This window comes from Musa acuminata, chromosome BXJ2-4, assembly GCF_036884655.1.
Source record: "Musa acuminata AAA Group cultivar baxijiao chromosome BXJ2-4, Cavendish_Baxijiao_AAA, whole genome shotgun sequence".
Classification (NCBI taxonomy): domain Eukaryota; kingdom Viridiplantae; phylum Streptophyta; class Magnoliopsida; order Zingiberales; family Musaceae; genus Musa; species Musa acuminata.
Window position 1 is genome coordinate 34,555,381 of NC_088341.1, and position 20,471 is coordinate 34,575,851.

Consider the following 20,471-nt stretch of genomic DNA (forward strand, 5'->3'; position numbering starts at 1 on the left):
AATAAAAAAAACGTAACTGATCGAGTCGGCCAGGCAAAAATACAGGGGTGATGTTACCATTTTTGGGTCCCACGTAAAGCTGACACGACATAGACACCATAACCAATGAAAGATTTCAGGGGTGAACCAGTCTGCCTGCGCAGCTGCCCGTCACGTGGACACAGTACCGCACAATAGGGAGCCGTCTGATTCCCTGATGAAGGCACCACAGCGACGTTGTAATAGCCTCCCCTACCTTCCATGGATAGATATATATAGAGATCAAATCTCCGACTCTCTTTTATAGCTGCGATCGCCGTTGCTTTCTTCTTCCTCATCTGCATCTGCGACGGTAACGTCGAACTCCTCCTCCTCCCTTCATTGCGAAACCCTAAATAAGTATTCTTCGTCTTTTCTCTTGATCCGTCAATCGGATTCTAAGTCTCTTCCGTTTCCTTCCGATCCCAGATCGCGGATCGAAATCTCCGCGTTGGAACGCCCCGGCCATGGATTTCATGAAGGTTCTGGATCAAACGGTTCGCGAGATGTGAGTTCTTGCGTTGTATCTTCTTCACTGATGTTTTCCGTCGGAAGATCTTTGATTAGGGATCTCTTCTTCTTTTTCCCTTATAATTTTCTTGGTTGGTGATCTTCCAGAAAGAGAGAGGTGAATCTGAAGGTGCTCAAGGTGCCGGAGATCGAACAGAAGGTTGGGGTTCCGCTTCCGAATTTCGTTTGACGACTAGTATTGCCCTTTTTCTCTCGAGATCTTGTTCAGATCTCAGGTTTTTGGTCTTTGATGTTCTGTTTTCTTTTTGAGTTTCTCTCGGATCATTTCGATCTTCGATTAAGATAAGCCTAGGTTGGTTGTGAGATTCTAAAATCTTTGTGCTTAATTGTTCGATTGCTAATTTAGGAAGGAGTCAAATTTAATCATGGTAAATGTATGTCTCAATTTTCATCTATGTTGTCCTAATAACTCAAATCTGCTGTTTCCTTGTCTTGCTTTCACAATTATTCAATATATAGGTTCTTGATGCCACCAATGATGAAGCCTGGGGTCCTCATGGAACTGCCTTATCAGAGATTGCTCAGGCAACAAAAAAATTGTAAATTTAATCTGCTCATTTTTGTGCATTTGATGCTGAATTTGTAATTGAGGTTTGTTCTACACTGATGTATATATGACTCTTAGAATACCCATCTGTGCAGCACTGAGTGCCAATTGATTATGAATGTGCTTTGGACAAGATTGACGGATACAGGACCAAACTGGCGCCATGTATATAAGGTGGTGCTTCACTTAAAGTTACAACTCTCGCTTTATATGTTGTTCACAAATTACAGATTTATTACATTAAAATTCTCCTTTATGTAAATTTCAGGCATTGACTGTTATTGAGTACTTGGTCGCAAATGGTTCAGAACGTGCAGTTGATGACATTATTGAGCATACTTTCCAAATTTCAGTACATCTTTAACTTTGTTGAGAAACACTTTGTATTTTACTTAGTCAATGTTCAGATTTATTCTCAGTCTTGTGCTTCTTCCTTATCTTTTTTTATATTTTATAAAGGCAAATTCAGGATTTGAATATGTTGAGCCTAATGGGAAGGATGTTGGGATCAATGTAAGGAAGAAGGTTGAGACCATTTTAGCTCTTTTGAATGACAGGGAGAAAATAAAAGCAGTAAGAGACAAAGCATCTGCCAATAGAGATAAGTAAGGCCCAACTCATCAAAGTATTTCCACTTGAAATGCTGATTTCACACTGTGGTTTAAGAAACCTATATTCTCGCAATTAAAATCTGCTGCATTCAGGTACATTGGTCTGTCGTCCACCGGAATAACATTAAAATCAAGTTCAGCCTCATATGGCAGTGGCGGCTTCCAGAATAGTAATCGTTATGGAAGTGGTTCAAGGGAAGGTGACTCCTTCAGAGATAGTTATAAAGGAGAACAATATGGAAAAGAAAGTAAATGGAAGCATGAAAAACAAGATGGCCAAAAGTCACAAATTGTTGCTGAAGAAAATGAAGGGATCAGATCAAAGAAGCAGGTTTCACATCATTCCAGGTACACAAAAGTAGCTATTTGTTTTGACTCTGTTTCTTGTTTAGTTATTTTATTGGTTCAATTGTGGTCTTATTTATGTCTTATTAAAAAATTAGTTCTTTTGTTTGTGGTCCATGTAAAAAATTTGAGAACTGACACATGCACAGCAACACAAAAACAGAAAAATCTGGATTTTTTTTTCTTAGGTTTGGCAGCAAGCATAAATCATAGTCCAAGGTCATGATTTATGGCTCATCTGTTGTATTTGGAAGTATCCAAGCATTACCCATGAAGAGACCTATTTCCAGAAATAACTTGCCATATTACGTTTATGCATTGTGGGCCTGCATACATTTTCAGACTCAACACTATATATTTCATTTTCATCCCATTAGTCCAATGTATATTGCATCATACGTTGGATTTTATCATGTAGATATCGTAACACTCTGATTAGTCCCGCATTGGAAGTGAGTAAGACAAAGATTGACTTATTAGGTTTGATGAGTGTACTACTATCAACTTCAGCTTATGCGTTTTGACCAGTGGTTTAGGTCAAACGAAGTTGATGAGCCAGTTAACCCATCGGACCCAAGTCGTGATATTTGGTATCAAAGCCGACCTTGTATTTGGGCATAGTGAGGGGGTTCGAATAGGAAAGGACTACTTGTGGATGAAGTCAGAGGACTCGTCACGATATGGAGCCATCAGTGGGCTACGCCTTATGTGCACCATGCTAGGATTTGATTTAAACTATGCTAGGCCTTGACAAGAACGTCAAGCTCTTGAGTGAGGGGAAATTGTAACACCCCGATTAGTCTCACATCGAAAGTAGATAAGACTAAGATTGGTTTATAAGGGTCTGATAAGTGTACTACTATCAACTTCAACTTAAATATTTTGATCAGTGGTGTAGGACAAATGAAGTTGATAGGCCAGTTAGCCTATTAGACTCGGGTTGTGACATTTGGTATCAAAACTAACTGAGTAATTAGGTATGATGAGGAAGCTCAAGTAGGAAAGGGCTATGCCTCGCAGATGGAGTTAGAGGACTTATCATATCGTGGAGCCACCACTGGGTTATGCCTCGCATGCACTATGCTAGGATTTGATCCGTGCTATGCTAGGCCTTGATGAGGATGTTAAGTCGTTGAGGGGGGGAAATTATAATACTTTGATTAGTTTTGCATCGAAAGTGGATAATACTAAGATTGACTTACAAGGATGTGATGAGTGTACTACTATCAACTTCAGCTTAAGAATTTTGAACAGTTGGTTAGGTCAAACGAGGTTGATGGGTCGGTTAACCCATCAAACCCAAGTCATGATAGATACTCTTATGTAGGAACTAGATGTCATTGGCTTCAATGTTAAAAGAAGTTATGCTTTACTGTAACTAAAATATTTTCATCTTCCTGAAGGACAATAACAGCAATCTTGCTTCTGTGCTTAGGATGTTAAATTTATGGGTTTGCCAAACCTCCAAGTGTATATGACATGGAAAATCTGGCTCAGGTTTGTTCTATGAGGCCCTTAGCACAAGCACATTGAGCGTAGACTAGGTTCGAGCTTGCATTGCTTTAAGTTTGGCTATGAGCTCCACATTCTGATACTTTCCTTGATCCAATGCAAAAATTTTAGCTATGCTTGGGCTTGGCTTGGGTCTAGAAGCATGAAGCTGGAACCCCGAGCCTTTTCACACTGCAATTATGCAATACATGCATAAGGAATCAATGCTTCAATTTGTTAACTGTTTTATATTTGGGCATAATGTTTAAGCTTTGTTACACGAATACAGAGCTAAAATAAAAAAAAATCATAATTTAAATTCAAAGTGATTTGACTATACATGTAATATAGGCTGTTGAGATAAATGCTTGACGGACCAAACATCTCAAGTTTCAGCAATTATCTATATCAAGTTATTAGTTAGCTTAGTGTGACTATGCACTACATAAGATAAGTTAGCTGCAATGCTCTTACATATAATTCTTTAATTGCTACTTGTTTTTCTTGTCTTACAGGAATACATTGAACAAGTCGCGTGATGTTCCATCTTCTAAAAGCCCTAATGCCCAACCAAATAGTGAGGAGGATGATTTTGATGACTTCGATCCACGTGGATCTTCTTTATCTGGTAAGTTATCATGTTACTATGCAGTGATTGCAAAAGGCGCTCGGGCGCTCGCCTAGGCGCTCGGGCGAGGCGAGGCGAGGCCCGAGCGCCTCGCTAATGTCCCAGGCGGCGCGCTTCAATCAGGCGCCGCCTGGGCGCTCGCCCGAGCCCAGGCGCTGGGCGCTTCGGGCGAGCGCCTGGGTAAACCGAACCAGAATTTTAGGTCTGGTTCGGTCCTGGTTCGGTTGTTAGTTGGTTCAATCGAACCAACTAAACCGATATAACCCCAACCCTAACCAAACACTAACCTGCTGCCGCTGCCGATCCCGATCCCGATCTCGTCGCTCGCTGCCGCTGCTCCCGCTGCCGCTGCTCGCGCCTCCCGCGAGCCCTCTCGCTGCTCGCGCCTCCTGCGAGCCCTCCTGCTACTCGCGCCTCCCGCGAGCCCTCTCGCTGCTCGCGTCTCCTGCGAGCCCTCCCGCGAGCCTTCCCGCTGCTCGCGCCTCCCTCGAGCCCTCCTGCTGCTCACGCCTCCCGCTGCTCGCGCCTCCCGCGAGCCCTCTCACCTCCTGCGAGCCCTCCCGCGAGCCTTCCCGCTGCTCGCGCCTTCCGCTCCCTTTCCCTTTCCGGCTGCCGCTGCCGCCGCTCGCCGCTGCTGCTGCCGCCGCTCGCCGCTGCTCGCCGCTGCTACTGCCGCTGCCGCCGCTGCTGCTGCCGTCGCTCGCCGTCGCTGCTGCCGCCGGTCGCCGCTGCTTCCTCGATTCTCCATCAGTAGGTTTATACTGTTAATGTGATTATATTTATTAATTATATTATATATTTTTATATTTTTATTTAAAATTTTAAATAATTATATTTATTAATTATATTTTATATTTTTATATTTTAGCGTCTCGCTTCGCTCGGGCGAGCGCCTGGGCGAGCGCCTAGCGCCTCGGGCGTTTTTGGACCTTGGCGCCTTTTGGCGCCTAGCGCTTTTTAAATCACTGTTACTATGTACTGGCAAATAAGCAGTGTATTTGCATGACGAAATAGAAAGATCTTTCTACTGCTTCTATTAATAGTTTTCAAATTGAGGAACTTATCATCTAACAATGCCACTTGCCAAAATGTACCATCCTAAATCTTATCTAACCAATTTAGTGCACAACCATGGGCCTATGATGTTGTCAAGTTGACTTAGCATAGATGTGTGGAGAGGTATAGTAGGTTTGAAAGCTTCAACAATGATGAACACAAAATAGAGGGTTTGCTGAAGCTGATATTTAAGGTCTGAGGATATAGTGATAATATATCGGAGAACTAAAAAAGTGGCTATGAATATGATGGTTTTAGTTTTAGTTTAGAAAGCTGATGAACAAAGATGAGAATACATTATTACTGCAAGGAAAACATTGTTTTAATGTTTTGTCAATACTAGACAAGAGAGAGGGAGAAGAATATATTCTACACTCATCAATCGACTATGAAGAGAAAGAAAAACTTTATTCATGTATAGATTAACCCAAGAGGGTCCATAAACAATTATTTGTGGGCGACCAATGCAATCTGTGACCTTCTTGTACAGACCAATAAACTTAAAACAAAACCAATATGAACACAGCTTGGTTTATATCGAACTAATCAACTTTGCCTAACATGATCTGAACTGCATCAAATAAACATGAATCTAAATAAAACAATGAATATAAACTAAACATCACTCTTGATCAGCTATAGAGAAAAGCCTCCATCTTTACGTAGAACCTCACCTACTGCATCAATCAAACCATAAGCTCTGGCATCCATTGACAATGGTGAGAAAGTATATAATATATATGCTTCTCATTTGATAGCTCAGAACAGTGTTCCCTACGCATGTGCTTCACTTGCCTAAGCACTTGGATGAGGCAAGGTGAACCCAAGGTGCCTGTACTACATAGAGGCAAATCACTTCAACCAAGTTTTTCACTTTTTTGAGCTTAGGTATTAAGTGAGATTTGACTCAGGCACATGCTTGGCTGGAGTTTGCTACTTGAAGGCTTCAATCAACTTTACGTATTTAATTCATATATGGATTCTTTTTCCAAGCTCCACAGTGTTCCTTCTTGTACAGAGAATGGGGTATGATGGGCCTACTGTGAACAAGTAAGACTATGGATGGCCCATCGGAGATTTGTGATGATTCATATATGATGGATGAATTAGATTTTTTTTTTCTTTGTTCCTTTTTGCTTCTCTCTCTCTCTGGGTGTGTGCCAGATTTTTGGTTGTTGTTGCTTGGCTAGCTAGCAAATGTAGCAGCTGTTGTTGATCGTGATGCCTACTTGCTAGGTGATGGCTGCAGCACTATAACAACTAAAACAGTTGTTGCTATGCTTACTTGGTCGACAACTCAAAAGAACCTATTCCTTAAGTGAACAAAGGCTGTAGCAATAGTTATTTCTTGAGTTATGTTCATTAGTTTACACTTTGAAGTTCCATCAATCTATCTTTCTTCAATTGTATTAATTGTGCCTTGCTTCACTTGGTCGAGCACTTATTTTGTGTCTTTCCTTGGGCACTCATGAGACCTGGCACCTTGAATATGCTTGGTTAACTTTGACTCAGACCAATATTGGAATTTCATAATGTGCACAATATTGGACATGTATATGGTGACATCCCCTTGAATACACGCTACTTTTCACACAGGACCTTAATCCTTAAAGTTGTTGAAGTTGCATTTGATACTAGCAAGTCAGAAATGATTACAGAAATGTGTATAAGATTTTCCCATTTGTACATGGTGGAAGTTTTTAGAGGATAAATAACCAAAAAACATAATTAAAAGATAATAAACAGAAGTGTTCCTTGTACAGTTGTACCTAATGCATTTTCAAAGTAAATAATTGGTTTCTTGCTGTTTAGTTTTGCTCAGAAATGAATCTTTGGCTTGATGACATCAGAAAGAACTAGTTCGGAAAAAATAAAGCTTTGTTTTTCACCTATTGCTGTAAACAAAGCTTGAACATGTCTTCCAGTTTCCAAACTTTGTACTAGATTCATATCTTAATCTAAGATATTTGATTTGTCGAGTTTGTCATGTAATCTGTTGAAAGGTTGTTAAAGTAATTGATGATATACAGTAAAACTTGGCTGACAGTTTTGACCAATCTGTAGATAAATTTAGGAAGGTAGTTCTTGGAGCAAGATGTTCTTATTTTCTCTTTGCAGACATGTAGATGTCTTGCTTGATGATGCAAATATTTTGACAATATTTTGTTGCTTCTGAACATTAGAAATTTTGGGCAAATGTGCTATGAGCTTCTTATAAGGATCAATCCTCTTGATTTTACAGGATCTTCTAATGCAGGCACTAACCAAGTGGATTTATTTGGACAAAGCTTAGTGGGTGACCTCATGGATGCAGCACCATCTTTTTCACCACAAGCTACAGTAGATAATAATTCTGTTAATTCTGAAGTTGATCTCTTTGCTGATGCAACCTTTCAATCAGCCTCACATGCAGACGCAATATCAGATTCTCACACTCAGGTTGTTTTTCTTCATTTTGGCTGTTTAATATGGAATCATTCAATTAGTAAAATTTTCTCATTTTCTTTATCAGCATCATATGGTGATTTAATTTTCAGAAAGTTATTCTATTGATGTAATATTAGTATATAAACTGATGCAATAGCAATAAATTGTCTGCAATCAATCATGTGTTGCCACATTGTGTGTAAATTGTATGTGTGATATCACTAGCCCTGCGTGGCTTGATAGTAGTACTGAAAAATATTATATAGGATTTTTGCATGATCTGAGTAATCTTAGTCAAGAACTGCATTTCAACCAGCACTGTAGTCTTGTGCCATGGTCCTATGCCTGCACAGCCTTTTTTTTACTATTATGAAGCTAATTTTGAGCTGCTTCAGCTGGTATGGATGCATGTTGAGCCATACCGAACCAGCAACAATTAAAACATGCCACTGATATTCAAAACCTTGATCCAAGTGCCACTATATATATATTTTTTTTGGAAGGGGGGGGAGGAGGGTGAGAAATTTGTGATGATGAATTATATCTTTTTTTTCAAATTCTCAGGAAACTTTTCATATCTGTCTTTAATTCTATATTCTAGGAAAATGTATGAGTTTTACAATCAGCAAGCATCTTTGTTGCTGCTTTTCATGTATATGACCTTTCAAAATAAATTTTTTAACAATCCTCACATTGGCGTGCAGGGAAACTTTGATCCTTTTGCTAGTCAGCCTGCCTTTCCTGCTGCAATTTCTTCAAACGTTGACCTTTTTGATGTACCCAACACAGGCTTGCCTTCAGAAACCAAGGCTTCTAATACTGTCAATAATGAAAGTTTTGATCCCTTTGCTGCAATTCCAATTAACAGCTTTGATGGATCTGACCCCTTTGGGACATTTGCTTATGCCAAACCAGTAACTACAGAACCTGCACAGAATTATACAAACACCACCAAGAACAACCTAGATGAGGACTCTGCATTTGGTGATTTCACTTCTCACACTGAACAAACACTTCCAGAACCTTCACAGCATTCTTCTAAAGGCAGCCTCAACAACCTGAAGACTCCTCTGACAGTATCAGCACCTGCTGCTCGGAAAGACAACTTTCAGGTCAAATCTGGGGTCTGGGCTGACTGCTTAAGTCGTGGACTGATTGATCTGAACATATCTGCTCGTGAGTTTCTCTACATTCAGTTGCTATCTTAGTCTAGCTCAATGCTTGTGATTCTTTGCATGAAGATTGCAGCAACTTCATACATGAGAGACATGCATACTTTATATTTCCTTTATTATCAAATATACCAACATGAAGATTGCAACTTAATATATGAGAGGACATGCATACTATATTTTTTTCTTTATTATCAAATAACAAGTATACCAACCATTTTTGTTTCTCTTTAACTTTTGTTTTGTTTAGTAAGTAAAGCCTATCTCAACTGATAAATAATCCATTGGGTTACCGGTCCAAGTTAAGATATTAGCATTCTGCTGAAAAAATATGTACTTCGAAATATCTATTGCCTTCCTTTTGAGCAGTCAATCTAGCCAGATGCATAGAGAAACTTATGTCTATTGCCTTTATCTATTTCTTTTTTGATCTTGAGTAATATTCATGTTTGTATTTGTACACAGACATGGTTTGATGTGCTTCGTTAATTCATGTCACTGATTCTTTTTCATCAGACATGCAAGTTATCCTGTTCTTTTACTCTTTCTCCATATGCATGAATATGGCATAAATTCATAAATATTCATAAGGCAGAATATACAGCTTATGTACATAATCAATTTCAGTGGGGATTTATACATCAGTCCAGCTTATGTGCCAGATCTGAATGTGCTTATGTACATGGAGATTAGGTTCATAAGATTGGGATAACTTTTGGATCAGTCCTAGAATTTTGAATGGATTTTTGGCCAGCTTGGTCGGATGACCCAAATCCAAACATGGAATTTAGTTCTTTTGGGATGCCCAGATATGATTTGTAATAATTGGGATCCTCTAAGACTGACCTCATTGGCCAGTATATGTGTGGACTGCAGGGATTGACCATAAGTTGGCCTAGGATCAACAGTTGATCCCTGCCTTCTTTTCCTTGTATCCCATATGCCTTTGCTTGATTTGAGACATTTGGTTGTTGCAAGTTCATGTAGTTGAAATATTAGCAATATTATGTTTGCTTCGTGCGGGTTTTTTTAACTTTTTTTCTGGGTGTTTCATGTCTGTCTGCAGCCAAGAAAGTAAACTTAGCAGACATTGGGATTGTGGGAGGGCTTGATGATGCACCCATCGAGAAAGAAAAAACCACACCAGCAACAGCAGCATATATGGGAAGAGCAATGGGAGCCGGATCAGGTCTTGGTAGATCTGGACCAACAGGTGGGGGTGGGAGCCCTGCAACCTTTGGCCAACAACAGGTTTGGAAGTTTTAAGTGATCTATTTCATATTAGTATGTTTTTTTTTTTTTTTTCCTCGCCAATGTTGTCGGTCGGAAATGCTGCCCAGTGAGAAACAAGTTTGTTCCACATTGCCTTTCATTCGTTTGATATCCTTGTGTTATGAGATGTAAGTCCTTGAGGAATATTATTGATGATTATTCTTCAAATGCCAAACTCACAATTTATTGACGGTGATGTGAACTTAAATGCTAGTTGACCGTGATGTGAACTTCCATATTTATTGGTCCAAATGTCTTAATGAAATTTGTGCTGGATCTAATGATAGTAGGACATTGATGATAACGCATAAAAAAAAATGTAGATTTCTTGAATTCTCTGCAGTGATAAATATGGTTCATGTTGGAATGGTAATGGAAATAAATGATAGAAAATGTCCGTTAGAGTAGATGTATTGCCCATTTTACATTATTTTCTGTGTCAACAAGTCTGTTGAATTTTCTTGGACGAGTAAGTGCAAACTGTCACCCTGGGGCAGCTGTGCCACCTAACTGCTATTTTGGGGTAGGTATGCTACCTCATGTGTCAACTCAACCGCGATCCGAGTATAAAGTCTTTTTTATTCTCTCTTTTGGTTCTGACATATCATTCCGGACATCTTGAGTTAAGCATCAAAGAATGTCTTGGAGCGACTGTCACTTCCTCGATCATCCATATTTTCGGACATCGGATGATGTCTCAGAGCTGAGTTAAGCATCAAAGAATGTCTTGGAGCGACTGTCACTTCCTCGATCATCCATATTTTCGGACATCGGATGATGTCTCAGAGCCACTTCCTTGTTCATTCATATCTTCATTAATAAAATTATTCATGATGAATCCTCATCGACTTGTTTCCTTCTTGAGTCCAAATATGATCGATATGATAGACTCACTCCCCCAACTTCATATCGAGCATCAACAACTATAGTATCATAGAATTGTCGGAGCGGTTATCACTTCTTTAATCATCCATATCTTCAAACCTCTTAAGTTAGCCACTTTTTTTTACCATCCATATCTTCATGGATCATCTATATCTTCATTAGTAAAGTCAAATCCTCAACTACTCAGGATAGATTGATATATTATTAGTAAACTCAGAATCAAGTGTTTTGTGCAAAAGATATTATTTAATGTTATAATTATTGTGATAATCTAACACAACTATTGCAATAATTCAACTACTTAAATATCAGCATGATTGTAAAACTTTGTAATCGAACAATTAAACTCGTTGTCCGAATGCTTACATTATTTAAAGTAACAATCACACTGACCACGATCCAAACGCTTATTTGATACCCCAAGACAAAAACATCACTTAGTAACGCCGTCACACTCTATTGTTACACCTCAAACTGCTTATAGTTTGTCATGCAGTTAAGCAAAGCCCCATTCTAAGTAGAACCATTTTCCATGCTTTTTTCCTCATCCGCTGTCTGCTTCGGTATCTCCTCCATCATTTTTGCTTCCTCGACGTCTTTAGAGCTCAAAAAGCTCGGTTGATTGGTTGAAGACAGCAGCCTTGCCCACATTCTGTCGGTTATGACAACCGTGTTTCTTGTTTCTGTCACCCTCTGCAATCATAGAGAGATTTGTTGAGAAGATAAAGCCAGTATCGGTCACTTATGGAGAAAAATCTCCTCTAAGAAAATTCTTGTTATCAGAAACCAGCAAATAGAAGAATCCAAGCATGCAACAATTTACATATCAGTCTTACATGAATGAAAAAGTACCCAATGTAGCTCGAAATGATAATCAAACTAAAAGGATCATATATGAACATGCAAATGCAGTGCAAGTTGCACTGATAATTGAGGTGAAGTCTCTCCATAGGCTTCTGCCAATAATGATGGTCCAATGAATAAATGTAAAAATTACACAGCTTTATCTAAAATGGGCTACTCATCATATCAGATAACAATACAATAGACCTGACAATCTTTCACAGGCATAATATATTTTGTAAATACAGTGACCAGACTTTAAAGGCATCTTCTAGTCTCCTCTATGTAAATATTTTATCGTCTTTACTATTATTGGGAGATTCTTCATTTGGAAAAAGTTTGAAGCTAAAATTTGGTGTTCTTTTCTGTTAGAAACTCACATTATCCTTTGGTGGAATTAGTACACACATTACAATGCGTCAAACAAGTTGCCTTGGCCCAAGAAGTGTCAACTATATAACACAAATATAGGCAAAAATAAGAGAAGGAAAGCAAGGATTGACAAAAGGAACTACAAGAACGATTTACACAGTAGCTACTTTGAGAGCTTCAAAGATTCAGCAATTCTGGAATTTACTTCCTGGAGGCTAACATGCTGTGCATATATGCCTTGCCATTCAGCATATGATTTAAGTGTAAATTTGGGTTTTCAAGTTAAGGATGCCAACAATCTCTGCTTTATAACACATCAAAATAAACTATTTGCAGACAGGAAAATTGCTAAGTAGAATTTGACATTAAGATGAAAATTCAAGTCCCTGGTGCAGTGGGTTAGGCCCTACAGGAGCTGGATTAAAATTAATAACGACGACGCTTTTAACGATGATTCGCAGGCTGCTAGGGTGGGATTCCTGTTTTGATCTAATGATGGGCGATATCTGCTAGTTGGATGCAAGAAGATTGAAGGTTTCAGTGGCCGGCACGGCACAGTGAACTTATGGTTGTGTGCCATACTGTAAAGACTGCAATCAGTGAAGGATTCTTTGTTTGTGGAAACTGAAACTGATGCTCTTCAAATTATACATGTCCGTAATCAAGAGGGCAAACCACCATGGAGGTTTACTAACCTAACTAGAATTTTTTTTTAATCTTTCGAACAAGCTTCAGGTTTGGAAAGTGATTCATGTTCATAGAGAGGCTAATCGGTGTGCTGACTGATTAGCCAATCATGCCAAAAGTAATCAGATAGAGGTTTTGTGGAAGGACAACTGGCCCTCTCTCTATCTTTCTTTCTTAATATATTATTTTCTTTTGGGAAAAAAAGGATGAAAATTCAAGCCATCATTAGAATTTGAGTTGGAAGCCTGATTGCAGCTAGTAAGCTTTTGATCACATGGTTGTAAGTATACTTACATCAAATGGTATGTATGTGTGTCTTCCATTTACCAGCCCCACTGTGAAACCTGTATATCCAGCCATTGCCCCATGCACCGCACACTGTGCCAGAAGCGTGCAGTAAACATTGTCGGATGCGTTGCTTGGAATTGCCCGAATCATGTATGTTGGATCTGCATTCCAAAGAATAAACCTCTTACATCTGGTTAATCACAGTTAGATGTGTGATTATGCCAAGACAGCTCACGTACCTATATATTTAAGATTTATGACCATCTTTTGTCTGCTTGTGAAATAATTCTACATGAGAAAAACAATTAGTACAGTGGACTGCTAAAAATTTTGTTCTTCAATGCAGATGTATCATACTGTTTGCTATGAGAAAACAGGAATCTAAATAAGTTACTTCTAGGTTATTTTGGTCAGCTGATTAACTTCAGTGTAACTCAAATTTAAAGATGAAATGTGTGTCATGCAATATTTAAGATTGTTACTTTCCAACATTGAAGGAGAGACACCCCAAATTGTAAGCTGCAGTACCAACCGTTTGCAACTTATCAGACGGATAGTATTATCCAGATTGAATTAGTAATACAATGAAAGGATATTAATCTGAATATGCAAACTCACTTTTATCCTCTGAGATAACCATAGCCCAACATCAAGGAGTAACTTGTTTCCAGAAGCATCTTCATGATTCATTGACCTCATACTTTCAGCAATTAGATCTTGCCCTGCCCCCTCAGCAACAACAATAACCATGTGTCCATTTTCTTTTAGCTGCTTCTCCATGTATTCAAAAAGACCACCTTTTCCTTCCAGATAAAATGGTGATTCTGGAATTAAGCAGCAGTCCTAATTGAAAACAAAATGAAACAAATAGAAAACAACATGTCATTTCTTCAACCAGCTGATCCAAGGGTCAAGTTAATCCTGGAGGTTATGACACTTACCACATCTCGGCTTGCAAGAGTAGCATACATTGCAAGGAACCCTGCACCAGTAAATCTTCTTAACCCATTAAATATGACATCACATGATAATGTGTGAATTTAATCTACATAATCAAGTCTGTCGAGCATTGATAGCTCATGTTAACTGAAACAAGCATTTAGAATCACAAAAAAATTATTATGATCTCTATATTATAAAAAAACCTTAGATAGCATGTGGGTACTGAAGTTTGAAGCTCATGTAGCTTCTGTTGGTGATACTTAATTCAAACAGATTTTTGGCATGCACATATCAAGGAACAACATGAAGCATGGGGCTATATTGTCATCAGCATGCTGATGGTAAATGTCTAATTTTCCTATATATTAATTTGAAGAAAGAAACTATCTTGTTATATACATGTCAACTGTATCACACAATTTTACCAATTTAAAAATGATTTATCACTTTCAGATTTGATCATTTTACCAAGAAAGGAGTTTTACCACTATAGCGGCCCATTAGTTTTACAACGCCTATGCCATTTTCAACACTCCCAGCCTCAACATGTGCAGCATTAATTGCACGCTGAGCCTCTTCAACAGCAGTATCAAAACCAAAGGACTTGTCAATAACCTGAATTACAATAACAACTAAGTGTGATGATGAAGTGGTTGCAAGAATTTTCAGGCTCCTAAGATGACAAGGAAGTTTGTTGAATTACATATGTAGAAAATAGTAAGAACAAGTAGTACCGCAATGTCATTGTCTATTGTCTTAGGAATCCCAGCGACAGAAACTTTGAGACGACGCCTTCGAATTTCCTGTAGGGAATGATCAATAAGAATCTATTGAACAGATCATATTTCTAAAATTTTAGAAAAAGGTCATCACTATTTTCTAAGATACAGTTGAAGGAGAAATCAAAATAGAGAATAATTTTGTCTCTCTGTATAAATAGCAGTTTCAAGTTGATATTTTACTTCTCCAAGCAGTAGAAAGGAAGAAGTAGGTTTTGGAGGAAGAGTGGAAAGTCAGAATTGTCAACATGAGTGATTATCATCAACAAAAACAAGAGAGATTATTAGCACTTCATGTTAGATTTTAATGGATGAAGCTATGTCCATAAATCTCCACAATAAAAAATGAATAAAATGAATATCATCATGTGATGTCACAAATATTAGCAGAATCTGACATTCAGTTAGTATGGAGCAATATATTTCAGAGACTGTAATCAAGAGAACTTCTGGCTTCCTGACGTTTTTACCTCAAATATAGCAGCTGCTCCCTTTTGTGTCCCATCACCTCCAATGATATAAACCTGGCGAGCACATGATTCCTCATAAATTAATGCGAAAAACTGACATTCTCTTACCTTGAGGCAAATAAACAAACTTCACAATATAGTACAGCCTAAAATTGAACCTGATTAATCCCACGATCCTGAATGTTGTCCACTATCTTTAAAGTATCATGGCCTCCTCGTGATGTACCAAGGACTGTGCCACCACGTTTATGAATATCATTCACGCTCTTTGGTGTTAATTGTATGGTGTTGCGAGCATAGAATCCCCTGTATCCACCCTATAATGCCACTGAACTTGTAAGTCAAAAACACTACATAATGATGTAAATGCAGCATCATTAGAAAGCATATAACAAAGTTAGTAAATGAAGCACCATGCAAAAGAGCCAAGGAAGAAGGAGCTGTATGCAGTTCAGCAATTAGTCCTCACCTCAATACCAATTATTTTGTTGACACCATACATGTGTGTCAAGCCACATACAATTTCCCGAATTACAGTGTTAAGCCCTGGGCAAAGACCTCCACATGTTACAATGCAAGCATGGACATCATCTGACTCAAAGTACACCTAAATAATACCAAGGTTACCTGTCAGTGAAATATTGCTCATTCAAACTCACGATTAGTATACTAGGAAACATATGCAGTTGACGTACCCTTTGGCGAGGCCCAGCACGCCGAAAATGGAGGCCCCTTGGGCTATCTCTCTGGACAACAATCTATGGACCACAGAAAAACAATTTGTTACCATATATAACACAAACATATTCTAAACCATTGTAAAATCAATTGCATCTTTCCATTTTGATGTGTAAAACAGAGTTCCAAACTGTGCTAGTCCTTGCATTTAACTTAACTATGGGGAGCATGAACAACTCACCTTCTCAGGAACAGTATCATCGTGATCAACAAAGTATTGCCTGGTGATAATATCAGCAAGTACATGAAGAATGGTATATCATTAAGACCTGCTAAACACATGAGAGATACTGAAAGATGGGATGAGTGACTGAGGGAACATACTTGACAACTGAATAAGCCGGATTATCTTGGAGTGGATTAAGGTATGCCTGCAACAAAAATATTATCACATCATCACAGCACTTAAAAGTTATGTTTCCAAGAGAGTAATTCAAAAATAATGAGTATCCGCTTCTGTCTTGACTTAATAGGCATATATATAAAATGACTACAGTGGATGAAAGCACATAAGAAGAACAGAAAACCAAAGGTGTGCATTACTTGATTAATAGTCCTCCTAGAATCCAGAAGAGCAATTAATAGACATAAGGAATATAGAGCAAGTTTCTATATTTAGCTGATTTCTGCTTCATGCTCGAACAGCCTATCAGAAAAACATAAAACTGAAAATTTTAGCCGGTAAGATTCGGAGAATCAATTAATGAATATGAATAAGTTGTTGGACAAAGGCATCAAACTTCCTCTTTTTTATCCAGAAGAGGCACTACCTAGTTATCTAAGATCCCAATTTTCATTCCTTTTTTCCTCTCTCCTCACTTATCTTGATTATTCTTACGTCAAGCAGAGCTAACTAGAAAACAAATTCTGAATTATGGTATATCACTGGCAATTCTAATTAGAACTTGATACACTGGCCTGACACTATGATCTCAACTAGATCGTTCCAGTTATATGGTGTATCCAGAGGCAACATCAAACACTAACACGAAGCCATAACATGCTCGCTTAACCTGTAAAGATCAGGTATTCCTGTCTGGTCTTTTACTGTTGTCACTGAAGATGGCATCCAAAACCTGAAAAGGGTCGGGGTTCTTCTTTCACCCAAAGCCCAAAACAGCTCATAGCAAGAACTTGGAGGTCAAAGAGGGGTGAACTCACGGGGAGGTCGGGGAGGTAGTCGGTCAGATGGGGCACGTCCTCGAGGACGTACCCGAATTCCCCCTTGACGATCTTGACCGCGGATCGCGCCTCGCTGCCCATGACGGGAGGGGAGGACAGGGCGGGGGATCTCGGGGAGGGATCAGGGGCAGCGGAGGAGAGGGACGGGGTGCGGACGCGGGGGAGCGAGTTGCGGAACTCGAAGTCGAGGATCCGGCGCCCCGTGGGCGACTGGGGCTCCTGGGGGTCACACGCCTCGGAGTGCATCGCGGCTGCTTGACGAAATGCCGGACGCAACGGGCGGCACAGTTGGGGTTGAGGACGAAGCCATCTTCAACTATATGTATATATAGACAAATAGATCGATAAATTAAAGTCGCGGCGTGCTCTCGATGTCGTCACGAGAGAGAGAGGGAGGGATAGGGATTTGTTTAGCTTTATATTTCGGAGGTCTCGTGACGTTCGAAGAAGGGAGAGCGAGAGACGACGGAGAGGAAGAAGAAGAAAGCGGAGAGGGCGGAGAACGACGAAAGCAGATCGACCTATTTAAATAATGGTGAGAGTGACTACTTATTTACGACATTGCCACTATGACGTCAGTTACGGTCCCCGCGGATTGGTTCGAGTGCCGCAGAATCATTTCCAACGTATGAGAAAACGCCACGTCATCACAGGAAGGATATATATTTATGAGCTAATTAAAACATTATATTAAAATTTTTATAATTATAAAAATAAAATATTTAACTTTATTTATCCGTTAATTTTATGAATTAAACCATGAAAATAATAAGTAAAAAAATAATTTTAATATTTCAATTAATAATGAGGAACGACGATACCATTAAGGGTCACAGATGACTGTTGTGGATGAGGAGATCAATGAAACCACGAAAATAATAAGTAAAAAAATAATTTTAATATTTCAGTTAATAGTGATGGACGACGATACCACTAAGGGCAACGGATGACTGTTGTGGATGAGGAGAGCGATAACAAGAGCGATTCTTATCTCTTATTATCATTTTTTCACTGTCAACTATAATATTGAAATTACTTCTTTGTTTATTATTTTCATATTTTCGTCACTAAAATCAATGAAACTATAATAAATGGAGCTATATGTTTTACCTTTATAACTATAGATATTCCAATATAACTTTTTAAAAAGTGTAAGGATTGTGATATTAATGTCTAACTATAGAATATAATCTATAATTAGTCCACATTTATCACTCTCAATCGAGAGAAAAACATACCGATCTAATAGAGCACCTAAATCTAATTTAATCTAATTAGATGGACAAAATAATATCTTTAATTGAAATTAAATCTTTTTCTACTTCATTATCTTATTTTAAAATGAAAATTATTTAGGATTCAGATGCCATTATAACTTGTAATCACACTTGAAAAATAGCAATCAAACATGATGTATGACTTCATCTCTCTTGCATTCATATTTATTGGATAGCAAAACGGGGATCCAATAATTGTTATATTAGACTATATTTCAGTTCAGAACACAATTCTAAGATCCATGTAGCACTATGAAGGAACTAAAATATAATTACTATAATTAAATAAAGAAGATTAACTTCTTAATTGATAGCCTTGGAACTTAATCATTCAAGTGAATCAACGTGCGAAGAAAAATTAGTTGAATTGGAGGTTGATTGAAGTCATAAACGAGAATCTCGCTTGCAATATTAAAATAAAAATATTGGCAACTGGTTTAAGATGATTCTTCTTTCTTGTAAAATTAAAAATATGCTTAGTACCTTTTAGTAATTTAAATAGAAATTAGAGCCGTGGAAGATATGGATAGCAAACTCTCAATCAAATTGTTGCATGTAATAAGTGATAAGGAGAAGTGATCTTAGAGCATTATTCAAAAGAACATGATCTTAAGTTACTAATGATAGTAATAAAAAGGTCAAACCTTGGAAATACTTCTATTCAGTTTAATGATGTTGCAAAGTTTGCTTTTAAGTGATGTGCAGTATTACGAGACTCAATAACCAATCAATTCAATGGGCGATGGATTATTGTATGTTAGTCAACCTAATTATGCATTAGATCAATCAACATCCAAGAAGATAACAAATGATACCTCTAATTGTAAGATATGTCATGTAATACTTAACATGGAAATGGAGTTTTGACATGTATAACTATAACACTCCAACCAAATAAAACATTTCATGAAGCAATCACCAAGGTTAGTACTGCATTTCCAAATCAATCATTCCAAGATAGCAAATGTAAGCTTCATCTTCTTGTGCACCGTCAATCAAGTTTAAGCCAAATCACATATTTGTTCCAATATAAAACTCCATTTAATTATGTTTTGTCCCCCACATAGCTTTCTTTTGCCCATAGTAACCAAGTTGCTTGTTTGTATAATGAGTGCATTCAAATGGTGGACAAGGAGATCCGTCTTCACATCCCAAGATGTTATGTGTGAGAGATTCTTATACAATTTAGATTTTGCACAATAATGAGATCCTTCGCATTTAATTTCCTATCAAATTAAATATACTATTTCAAATACTGATAACTCCAAGATCAGTATTTATTTGGAATATAATTTTTTTTATGATACAGGAAAGAATATATCAGACTGATTTTTGATATATCAAAATTATTATCATTATTATTATTATTTTCCAAGACAAGTTGTTCCCTGTCATACGCATGCAAGCACGAGAAGGAATGAAAGAAAAGTGGCATGACCTGCATCAGCCTTTTCAAGTTTATAATCTAAAATAATGGCTTTCATGAGGTCTTTAGAGGGACAAATATATTATTAACAAAGGAAACAACCATTATTGCTTCTTTTTATTTGTATCAGGACTTGACCTGATGGATGAGTATGGAATCACATGACCCAGAAACGTTATGATGCCAAACTAGTCAATGCCATAATTCTATATTATACCGAATATTACATCACAGAAACAATAATGTGAATCACTACTCTTTCAGAAATGGATGGATAATGAATGATGCAATCACGCATGGTTTAATTTTAAAACAATATTTGCTTTTTATTGTTGTAAAGATGATTTGGACAACAAGCAATAGTTTCACCATTTTTAATAAATTATTAGACCAGTAAATCTATCATATGAACAGATTATATGACACATGAAGGGTACTTATTACACCCTTAATAATGAATCTTTAGAGGCATTCTCAAGGTTTC

General features: G+C 38.0%; 2 protein-coding genes across 4 annotated transcripts; one reads left to right on the plus strand and one right to left on the minus strand.

The window, feature by feature from the left end:
- Positions 1-220: 220 nt before the first annotated feature.
- On the plus strand, positions 221-10,288 carry LOC135610478 (clathrin interactor EPSIN 1-like). 3 transcript variants are annotated; one of them, XM_065105018.1, is made up of 12 exons: positions 221-331; positions 448-526; positions 637-688; positions 1,009-1,088; positions 1,192-1,270; positions 1,365-1,448; positions 1,556-1,701; positions 1,801-2,055; positions 4,059-4,171; positions 7,470-7,666; positions 8,359-8,830; positions 9,893-10,288. In XM_065105018.1, exons 2-12 carry the CDS (start codon positions 486-488, stop codon positions 10,090-10,092), a joined length of 1,719 nt encoding a protein of 572 aa, XP_064961090.1. In that variant the 5' UTR covers positions 221-331; positions 448-485; the 3' UTR covers positions 10,093-10,288. The 3 variants fall into 3 exon arrangements, with proteins under 3 accessions (XP_064961090.1, XP_064961092.1, XP_064961091.1); XM_065105020.1 differs by having other exon boundaries at positions 7,485-7,666; XM_065105019.1 differs by lacking the exon at positions 221-331 and having other exon boundaries at positions 338-526.
- A 1,003-nt stretch (positions 10,289-11,291) lies between these two features.
- LOC135610479 (ATP-dependent 6-phosphofructokinase 6-like) lies at positions 11,292-17,671 on the minus strand. The gene is made up of 14 exons (XM_065105021.1): positions 17,264-17,671; positions 16,427-16,473; positions 16,284-16,323; positions 16,060-16,122; positions 15,834-15,971; positions 15,523-15,681; positions 15,365-15,418; positions 14,850-14,918; positions 14,601-14,730; positions 14,115-14,155; positions 13,792-14,016; positions 13,413-13,461; positions 13,180-13,334; positions 11,292-11,676 (listed from the first exon to the last, which is right to left on the minus strand). The coding sequence occupies exons 1-14, from the start codon at positions 17,528-17,530 to the stop codon at positions 11,497-11,499; spliced, it is 1,617 nt and encodes a 538-aa protein (XP_064961093.1). The 5' UTR covers positions 17,531-17,671; the 3' UTR covers positions 11,292-11,496.
- Positions 17,672-20,471: the final 2,800 nt, after the last annotated feature.

Excerpts from the sequence above, each read along its gene's own strand:
- LOC135610478 (XM_065105018.1), top strand. The coding sequence starts at position 486 with ATGGATTTCATGAAGGTTCTGGATCAAACGGTTCGCGAGAT. Across the intron at positions 7,667-8,358 it reads TATCAGATTCTCACACTCAG|GGAAACTTTGATCCTTTTGC; the intron begins GTTGTTTTTCTT and ends ATTGGCGTGCAG. Across the intron at positions 8,831-9,892 it reads TGATCTGAACATATCTGCTC|CCAAGAAAGTAAACTTAGCA; the intron begins GTGAGTTTCTCT and ends GTCTGTCTGCAG.
- LOC135610479 (XM_065105021.1), bottom strand. The coding sequence starts at position 17,530 with ATGCACTCCGAGGCGTGTGACCCCCAGGAGCCCCAGTCGCCCACGGGG. Across the intron at positions 13,335-13,412 it reads CATAAATCTTAAATATATAG|ATCCAACATACATGATTCGG; the intron begins GTACGTGAGCTG and ends TTTGGAATGCAG. Across the intron at positions 11,677-13,179 it reads ACACATACATACCATTTGAT|AGGGTGACAGAAACAAGAAA; the intron begins GTAAGTATACTT and ends CTATGATTGCAG.